Source organism: Cavia porcellus, unplaced genomic scaffold, assembly GCF_034190915.1.
Source record: "Cavia porcellus strain 051 isolate PalLab524CR breed Dunkin Hartley unplaced genomic scaffold, mCavPor4.1 scaffold_17, whole genome shotgun sequence".
Taxonomy (NCBI): domain Eukaryota; kingdom Metazoa; phylum Chordata; class Mammalia; order Rodentia; family Caviidae; genus Cavia; species Cavia porcellus.
The window spans coordinates 56,678,495-56,688,129 of NW_026947500.1; the positions used below are offsets into that span (position 1 = coordinate 56,678,495).

Sequence of the window (9,635 nt, forward strand, 5' to 3'; positions counted from 1 at the left end):
TTGACAGCTAACTGCCTGGGGCGCTTCTCACTGCAAGAGGAAGGAAGTGCTTCCTGTTTTATAATCTGAAAAGTGACTATCTGGAAGGGACAAGTGACTGGCTGGAGGTCGCCCGGCCAGGCGGTGGCCGGGCATGGCCTTAGGCCATGTCTATGTGAGGCCGGGACAGCCTGGTGGGCAGGGGCCATACTGGGCAGAGGAGCCCACAGCTGCCTCAGGAAAGGAGGTGCTAGGAAGCTCCCTAGGTGAGGAGTGGTGACCCCAGGAAGCCCTGACCCCTGTGTGGGGCCTCCCTGCTTGCTCACCCCTGGAGTGGTCCCTGCTCCACCCCATAGCTCCTGCGAAGCCGCCTGGGTTCCCTGGGATGCGAGTGCCTAGGCACCCCCATTCGGGACAGGCGCGCCTGGTGTGCCTTTGCTGGCATATGGCATCCCCGCTGCCCCACAGGCAGGCTTGCCTGCTAGCCCAGGTGCCAGGAGGAGATGGGCTGGTGGGGCAGGAGGCAGCTGTGGAACAGTACGGTTTTCTCCCTCGCGTCACCGTGCTGGGGACATGCCTCTGCACCTCCCACAGGCAGCCTGGCCTGGCTGCCACTGCTGAAGATGCAGGTGGCTACAGCCTGCTGGGTGGCTCCTGCCTAGGTATGTGTCAGAGGCTGGGAGCTCTGAGTGCCCAGCCACAAGAAAGGTGCCCAGGAATTTATTTCTCAGCTTTTATTTTTTCATGCAGATGGGTTCAGGCTCAGGGAGCCTACCAGGAAGGGTTCCGGGTCAGCGCAGGGCTGGGCCAGCTCGAAAGAGGCCTTATCGTCCACACGTAGGTCTGCTGGGCAGGATGGGGGAATCTGGGACTGCACCCCCTCTCAGGGCCTGGTGCCAGGCTCCTGGCACACTAGAGGCAGTGACTGGGTGGTGGTCACATGCCCTGTGCCTTCAAGGCCTCCAGGATGGCTCGGAAGATGGCAGCGGCTGCCACTGCGCCAGGATCTGGCTGGTCCAGGCGTGCAGAGCTAATGTAGCTGGCTCTGCCTGCTGCGGCCTCCATGGTCTTGGTGGCCTCAGCTGCAGCGGTGGCACTCTGGGGACAGGTGGGGACAGGTGGGCAGGAGGGTTCAGTCCAGGCAGCAGGCTTTCCCTTCCTGCTAAGGCCTTCGGTGGCCCAGACCTCATCTGGTCATCACTGAGGGCCCCAGTCGGCCCTTCCAGGACCCAGCACAGTCTGCCCTCCAATATCTCCCCAGGGGCCTGGGCAGGGCTCTGGGCTGCCTGCTCACCTGGACTGCTTTGGTCAGCACAGGTAGAAGTTTGGCCCCGGGATGCTTCCAGGCCTGGAGCTCCTGTCCCACTGCCCACAGGGAATCCAGCTGGAACAGGAAGGCCAGAGAAGGGGCTGAGGGGAGGCCCTGCCACTAAGGCGGCCTTCAGGGGCTGCAAGCTCTGGGGAGGTGGTGGTACACACCATGGTCCTGTCACCTGGCGCAGCCTTTCCATACCTGATGAGGAGAGAGAACATGGGCTCAGGGAAGGGGTCACATTGAGGGCAGAGACAGGGCCTAGAGCAGGTGCACCCACCACCCCTACTCAGCATGTTGCACCGGGCACAGCTCACCTCTGCATGGCATCTAGGCCAGCATCCATGGCGGCAGACCAGGCCGCCAGGTTGGTGTTGGCCTTTAGGGGTTGGGCAGCCGCCGTCAGGAACAGGCCGTAGAGCTGGGAGTACAGGACGCTGTGCTGCCTGCCACCCCCATCCCACCCCTGCCCTCCCAACTGGGCTGCCACACTCACTGCCCCGGAGGAGCCCCCCATCTTCTCCAACAGCAGCATGGACAGGCTGGACAGCAGGCGTGCAGGGCTGGCGGGCGGTGGGCCCTGCTCCAGCCACTCCTGGATGGCTGTAGGCAGAAGGTGGGGGACTCGGGGTAACGCCCTCCCGCTCCCTCCCAGGCTGCACCAGAAGCATGCATGTCCTTGGAGGCTGCCAGGACAGAGGCTGCTGGCTGCTTTGCTGGATGGACTCAGTCATGCCACTCTGGCTCACGTGGGCGCCACCCACTTTCCCAGTGTGAGTGCAATGGTGGGCAGCAGAGTGAGTCCTAATGAGGCTCCATTTTCCCAGGTGACAGCCCCCACACCTGCAACATGACAAGCTTTCCAGGAAGCCAGGAGGGGACGCTAGGGTGCTGTGAATGCCTGCGTGCTGGCAGAGGAAGGCTGCAGCCCCGAAGCCCTTCACATGCTCGCCTCGGGTTTGTTCTGAGCCCACTCAGGCTGGGTGCCACTCCAGCCCCTCCCACGACCCCAGGACCTGCTCTGACCTCGGGCTGCACGGCTGTGTGTGGTGCCACAATCCCCATCGCCTGCTGCCCGGTCCAGGGCATTGAGGTGCTCCTCCAGGTCCAGCAGGGCACTGCACACCCACTCTAGCACATGTGCTGCTTGCTTTGAGGCCACATCTGGGGAGGACAGGACAGGGCCTTTCGGTTCCTCACCATCCATGAAATGGGGCACTGATGGCCACTGCCTACCCCACCTTGGGCCAATAAGGACCCATCCCTCCCCAGCAGCCAGCCTGGTACCTCCTGTGGCAGCAGCATCAGGAGCCTCTGGGGGTGCGGCGGGGGCTGCACGACTCCGTGTCCACCCAGTCACAGACACCTTGGCCATGTGTGGCCATGCTACTGCTGTAGTCTCGGCATCTGGGACAATACAGGGACCTCAGACACTGGTCCTCAGGGAAAGGGCAGGTATCAGTGCACAACAACACACACACAGGGTCCCTGGGGAAGAGTCAGCCAGGTCTGAGGACCCTGTGCCAACTCCTCTGGAGCCTGAGCTGGTGGGAGAAGCCAGGGAGGTGGCGTGGTCAGGGTGGGTTCTGAGGGCTTGGCCTGGGGGACCTGGAGCCCTGTCTCACCTATTAGCTTCAAGAGGGGCTCATCTGCCAGCAGGAGAGTGAGAGAGACACCGGGCATCTCCAGGGCGGACATGAAGGTGCCCACCAGGGCACGGGCAATCTTCACCCTGCGGCCCTCTGTAATGCCAGCGTGGAGGCCCGTGAGGTGGGGGAGGGCAGCAGACCCGGTGGGAACATGGCCCAAAGTCTTCAGTGTGTCCTTCAAGGACACCCTGATGGCCATGCTCCCTGGCAGTGCCCTCGGGGGCCAGCACCAGTCCTGGGGTACAGGTGCTACGCCAGCATCCCGCCGACCCTGCAGCACTATGACTGTGGCTCTAAGGCACAGATGGGACTGGGCTCAAGGCCCTGTGGTGAAGTGGCCACATGGTGACCCGCTGAGGCCACGACTGCTCAGTCTCTGCTCCGGGCTACCCTGAGACCTCCTTGGGCCCCCTCTCACATCTGGCTTTGCAGGGCTGGGGTCCCTAGCGTGCGCTCACCAAGACATCGGACAGCAGCATCAGCCACAATGCCCAGTTCCAGGAACGACAGGCCACCCAAGTTGTTGACCATCAGTACCACCGAAGAGCCTGCAGGCACCCAGTGACACCCGGTGAGACGCTGAGAGGTGGGTTGGGTTGGGGTGCAGAGGCAGGAACCCACGCACCTGGCTGCACGGGCACGTGGGACACGTTGGAGGTATCCGTCATGTGGTCCAGCATGAGCGTGACAATCTCATCGGCAGTCGCCATCTGTCACCGGGGGCTAGAGGTGAGGTACGTCTTGGGGCTTTGGCCTCAGGCTGGCCAGGCATAGGCATCACTTACCTGGACCCGGCGCACACCTGCTTCTCCGTGGATCCCTGTGGAGGGAGGAGGTCAGTGACTGCCAGGCCCTGGGACAAGTTTGTCTCATCAGATTGGGCATGTGGCACAGAGGCAGGGCTGGCATGAACAGGACAGGGTGCCTAGTGCTAGTGCTTTAATTGGAAGGCTCAGACACTGATGCCAGCAGTCTAGACTCATAGAAGGGAAGGGACAGCACTATGGCTGTGGCCAGGTGACCCTGAATTCCCTGGAGAGAAAGCTGCACCTGGGCATAGAGGACCCAGGCAGGAGTCAGGCAGGGTGGCCAAGCCTGGCCTCAAACTCTACTTGTAACTACTGACACCAGTGGGGCATAGCTGCAGGTGGCCACAAGGGCCCATGACATGACACCAGGCCTAGGAGATGGACACAGGCGGGGACAGTGGCTGTGACTTACCTAGGCCCAGCTCCACCTCACTGGCAGCGAGCTCAAAGGTGGGTCTGGAGCCAGGGACGCTACAGGAGGACAGGCTCACCCCCAGGGTACCTAGGACAATGCAGGGCACACGCCTGGTGTCAGGACGGGCAGTGGCGATGCCCTGGGAGACCCAGCCCTGTGTGTCTTCATCTCAGTGAGGACAAGGAGGCCGCTGTGCTCCCTGGGGTGCCCGTCCGTCCTGTCTGGGAAGCCCCCATCTGCCAGCAGAAGGTGCTTGCGTCATGGGTCTGGCACTCACCCATTGCCTTGGCCACTTCGCTCACCCGCTCAGCGATCTCTTCCAGCCCTACACCTTCCTCGGCCAGTGCCCCTGCCACCTGAAGCCAGATAGCCCGGTGGGAAGGAGTCCCCCACCATTAGGGGCCAGGAGGGGCCTGTCAGTGGGAACCGTGGGTCTTCCACCCCACCTGGCCCACAGTGTATGGGCACACGCATCTTCCCTTGGCTCATGACACACCTTCCTGGGCCCTCAACAATTCTGGGCTGTTAAAGCCACCAGGGACTTGATAGATGGGAAATGGGCTCTGAGTACAAGAGGTGGCCCACGTCACACAGACAGCAGATGACTCCTTGAGCCGTAGACTATGGCCTCCTGAGCCCCCATCCAGCAACTGTTACCAAGCATGTAGAATGCAGGACAGTGAAGAGACGGCAGAGATGCATCCCCAGCTCCAGGGACATAGCCTGGGCAGGGGCAGTGAAGCAGGCCGGGTGCAGAGAGGCTAGGAGTCTGTAGTCCTTGTCACTGAAGCGCGGAGAGGGCACTGAGTAAGAGCTCAGACACGGGAAGAAGACAGGAGTGCCAGGCCCTTGTGCATGGACAAGTGCTCTGCCATCCAGCTGTATATTTCCATTTAGTCACCTCTGGCAGCAATTCGGGGACGGATGGGGCAGTAGGTAGAGCACAGGCGCCCTGACTCCCAGCAAGGACAGGTTAGTCTAGGGGGGAGGCACATGGGGAGGAGGGCTGGCTGGTGTGGCTACTTACCTTGTGGATCAGCACTGTGCCGCAGAGGCCCCGCCGGCCGGCCTTCTTCAGGGCAGTAAAGGCACTGTCGTCGCCGATGACCACCATCTCCACAGGGATACCCTCAGCGCGGGCCTGCTCACAGGCCAGGCCAAAGTTGAGCCGGTCCCCAGTGTAGTTCTTCACAATGAGGAGGGTGCCCACTGCCGAGTGGCCAGAGCTCATCAGGGTCTGCCCACCCTGGCCCTGTGGGCCCGCCTGGAGGAGCTCCATGCCAGCTGACCTGTGCCTGCCTGAGCCACCGCCCTGATGGCAGCCAGGATGCTGCCCACGGCCGGTGAGGTGAACACGGCTCCTGCGATGACTCCTGTGAGCATCCCCTTCCCAATGAACCCTGAGGACAGATGGGCAGGCATGGGTGTTATTTAGGGGCAGTGCCTATGCCACCCCTCAGGGACCCAGTGGCCTCGCTAAACTCCCTGGTGTGTGTCCTGGCTGGCTGCCACCTGTGCCCTCTGAGCAGGATGAGAGCCTAGGAGAGCAGAGGGGCTTGTTTAGGGGTCACAGTGGACATGTGCCCAGGATAGGGCTGGCACCCAGTGGGTGGGGAAGCCATCGATGACACAAAGCCTGGTCCTTGCCCCTGGGATCTTTTAGGACTTAGTGCCACTTGGCGGGGTGGGGTCAGGAACCCTGCTTCAGGAAGGAGATTCATAAGATTCAGCATCACTGGCTCTGACAGCAGACTACCAGAGGGACTTTGGCCTCACACTCCCAGGGACACAACCAGCAGGCCTCCAAGTGACCCCTTAGGTCCCTCACCCGCGTGGGCAGGCTCATGGCCAGAACCTCCGCCAGACAGTAGTGCCACCCGGCCCTTGAGGCTGTCCAGGTCAGAGCGCAGTGCCACCCGGTGGCCCTGAAGCAGCTGTAGGCCGGGGTTGCAGGCTACCAGGCCAGCCAGGGCGTCATCAGCGCAGCCCACCACCGAGTTCACCAACTTCTTGGAAGTCTGCAGGAGAGGGGTAAGGATGTGGCTTGGGGTGCAGCCAGCCATGCTGCTGTGCCAAGGGCCTCTCTCCATGCTGACACAGGCTTGGAGGACACAGCAGCACCTTGACCTAGGCCCCATTTCACCAGGAAGGTGATTCTGTGACTTATTTTTTCGTTTTTTTTGGTACTGGGGACTGAACTCATGACCTTGTGCAGGCTAAGCAGGTACTTATACCACTAAGCTAAATTCCTGGCTTCTTTTTATTCTTCCTTTTTTTCGAGACAGCATCTTGCCATGTAGTCCAGGCTGGCCCTGAACTCATAGCAATCTTCTTGCCTCAGTCTCCTGATTTTTATAGGCATGTGCCACCATGCCTGGCTTCTGTGACATCACTGCTTAATGACTCTTTATTCAGTGCCTAATTGAGAAACTGTACTGTGGCTTCAGCTTATCCTGAAACATAGCTTCAACATGAAAAAAAAAGACAGGTTAGAGTCCCCAGTATGATGGACTAACGAATGTGGAGTGCACGCTTGCTTCTGTCACAGGAAGATCCTTGGGCTGCTGCCTCTGCCAGGGGAGAGGAACAGGCAGACCCAGGCCCAGAGGGAAGGCTTCCCAAGCCATGAGGACTTGGCCTCAAGTCGCCCCTCACCTGTGATAAGCTGCACCCTGTTCTGTACCCGTTCTCCCTCTGTGACTCCAGATCACTGGGACACAACGTGCACCTGTGTGGCTGAGAAGGCTTAACCGGAAGCAGCTGCTCCCCTCCCTGAGCTGCTAACATAGCTGTTGGCTGGGACTCAGTACCTTTCTTTGTCCTCAAGTGGGAGACCCAAACCCATTGTGGGCCCAGAAGAGGGTGCCTGGCGCCACCTGGTGGCTTGCAGCTCAGCCAGGTTCTAGCAAAGTGGCTTCTAGTAGCAGCTCCTTCCAGAGCCACCACTATGAGTAGGGTTCCTTATGACAAACACAGCCCTGGTGCCTGCCTGCCAGCCTGCCTGCCTGCCCGCCTGCCTGCCCACCTGCCCTGAGTTTGTCCAGGGGCAAGGCCATGCTGTGCCAGCTGCTTATGGGTGAGGCTGAAGCTCAGCCTGGAGGGCAAGCAAAGGAGTAACATCAACTGCTGTTTGCTGAGCAGTGACTGGGAACTGGGCTGTTTCTAAGTGCTTTTCAATGTGTCTCATTTAAGTCCCTAGCAATCCTAGGAGAAGAAAGATTGGCCCAGGGAGTAAACAGACAGTCACCCAGGCAGCAAGGGTGGGGTCTGCCTTGCTCAGAAGCTGGTCCTGCTGTGGCCTTATGCTGCTTGCCTGAGTGGCTTCGGGAGGCAGAGAGGTGGAGGAAGGAAGGAAGGGCATAGGCTGGTGGCTCTAAGAGTCCACAGGGTCAGGGACAAAACATGGAGCTATGAGCTGCTGTCAACCTCAAGCCCAGTTTCTGCCACCACTGCCCTTCAAGCATTTGTCCTGCCTAAGAATCTCAGCCATGGTTGCCCGAGAGCCAGAGAAGGGCCTGTGGGGACAATGCACCCAGGGACAAGGGATGGACTGGGAAAAGTCAAGCATTAGGTAAGGCCCTGGGATTCAGTCTGATTAACTCCTACCCCTCAGCAGAGGCCTTAACCTGCCACACGGCAGATGAAGAAAAGAGAGGCCAGACCTTTTGTGAAAGATCACACAGCTAGTCACTGTCAGGCTGGAATCTGCACCCAGCTCTGTTCACAGCTTACTTTAGTGCAGATCAGCTTTTAGAGTAACCTGAAGCAAATACCAGGGCGTGGTAAACCTCCCACACAGCACAGTCAGGCTCCAGGACCAATTTGCCCCTGTCCCAGGCTCGGAACGGGGAGAGCTCATTCTCCCTGGCTCCTTCTATGACTATTCAGAACAAGTAACTGTCAATGTTCTAACCAACACATATGATCCAGACACCGGCTGATGGAGATGGGCTTCAGAGGAGGCAGAGGCTTCCTCATGTCCCTCTGGGACTTGGCTAGCAAGTTGGAGAGACGGAGTGAGGCCAACTGTTGACGAGCCACTCAACCTCTGAATGTCATGAGACAGCAGTTGCTGGTCAAGGAGGAAGGAACTCCAGGACCCTGGGTGGGGGTGCCCTCCTCCTACCCTGGCCCCCCAGGACTCACCATGGTGGGGGGCTCTGAAGCAAGCTGCCTCTCTCTCTGCACGGAGCTGCTGCAGGCTGGCAGTCCTTCAGGTGCTACTGGTCTGAGCACAGCAGAGCTGGCACCAGCACCTGCAGGTGTGGGGACAATTGAAACCACTGAAGGCTGATGGTCCACTGGCACAGTCAAACCTCCAGGGCCTTGGGGATTAGGGAGGTGCCCCAAACTTCGGACCAAGTCCAAACTCTAGTACGTGGGCTAGGGATGGGGAGCAGCATGGGGCTGACCAAGGTTCACACCTGCACTTGGCTGCCAGTGGACAGATAAATCTGTGTTGGGCACGGGGCTGGCTTACACCCAGTCACAGCGCTCGGTGTAAAACGCGGTGTACAATCAGGGAGCAAAGTTAGCCACGTGTAACTTTGTCTTATAGACGTCTCTTGCATAAAGTTACAAAGATCACACACTTTCTCTTGTTGGCCTTGGCACCACACCAGGAAGGAACCAGCTTTGTTACCCCATTTTTCATCTAGGAAACAGACCCAGAGCCCCGGGCATGGTCCAAGGTCATCCTTGGGAGGGTCAGTACTCAAGACTCGTGTCCAGGCTTTCTACAAAGCCTGTGCTCTTTCTGCTGACAATTGCAGGGCTCCAGGTCAGGCGGGGTCCTGCTGTTGGAATCCCAGGTGTAAACCTCACCCATGTGTGTATGCGTGGATGTATGTACATAACTTAGACCCGGCTCTGTTCTGGCAATGCCTGTATTTACAGGGATGGTGGTGGGCACGCGACTTTAAGTTAAACCTCCCAGAGGCCCAGCTTCCTCGTTTGTAAAGCAGGATAGGGCTTCTTCCCAGCATCCTGCAGATCAATGTGCAGCTGAGCCTGAAGGGCTATCCCGGTCGTCGACGTCCCCGCCAGCCAAATTCAGCGACTGTGTCGCAGAGGGGATGCTGACAAAGCCAGGCCCCCGAGGGCCTTAAGAATGACCCACAAGGAGGGACTAGGTGCACCTGGGCAGGACTCAAACTCGGTCACTTCGCGCCTCGCCGGCCTCTGCGGTCCTTCTGGCCTCGGGGGAACAGCGCCGAGGGCTGCTGGGCAGACTGAGGGACAGAGTCGGGGGCTGAGAACGGGTGGGGGCCGGAGACCTTGAGGCGGATAAGCTACGAACGTGTCGCGAGACACCCACCCACTCTCGCCGCCAACTCTGCTTCTTGAGGACCCGAAAGGCGCGCTCTCATCCGGGTATTCGGGCGCCGGGGGCGGGGCCTCGGGGGGCGAGGCCTCTCCTGGTTGGTCGCATCCGGCACCGCGAGTCCTCCAGGGGGCCCAGGAGGCCGTCC

The 9,635-nt window shown here is 59.9% G+C and overlaps 1 protein-coding gene across 2 annotated transcripts; it reads right to left on the reverse strand.

Annotated features, from left to right (window-relative positions):
* Nucleotides 1-698: 698 nt before the first annotated feature.
* On the reverse strand, nt 699-9,599 carry Tkfc (triokinase and FMN cyclase). 2 transcript variants are annotated; one of them, XM_003465880.4, is made up of 18 exons: nt 9,482-9,599; nt 8,311-8,420; nt 5,993-6,182; nt 5,454-5,564; nt 5,192-5,373; nt 4,442-4,520; nt 4,162-4,251; nt 3,726-3,760; nt 3,566-3,650; nt 3,399-3,488; nt 2,917-3,033; nt 2,579-2,698; nt 2,318-2,455; nt 1,788-1,894; nt 1,609-1,712; nt 1,459-1,492; nt 1,274-1,363; nt 699-1,077 (listed from the first exon to the last, which is right to left on the reverse strand). In XM_003465880.4, the coding sequence occupies exons 1-18, from the start codon at nt 9,531-9,533 to the stop codon at nt 916-918; spliced, it is 1,896 nt and encodes a 631-aa protein (XP_003465928.4). In that variant the 5' UTR covers nt 9,534-9,599; the 3' UTR covers nt 699-915. The 2 variants fall into 2 exon arrangements, with proteins under 2 accessions (XP_003465928.4, XP_063084311.1); XM_063228241.1 differs by lacking the exons at nt 2,917-3,033; nt 9,482-9,599.
* Nucleotides 9,600-9,635: the final 36 nt, after the last annotated feature.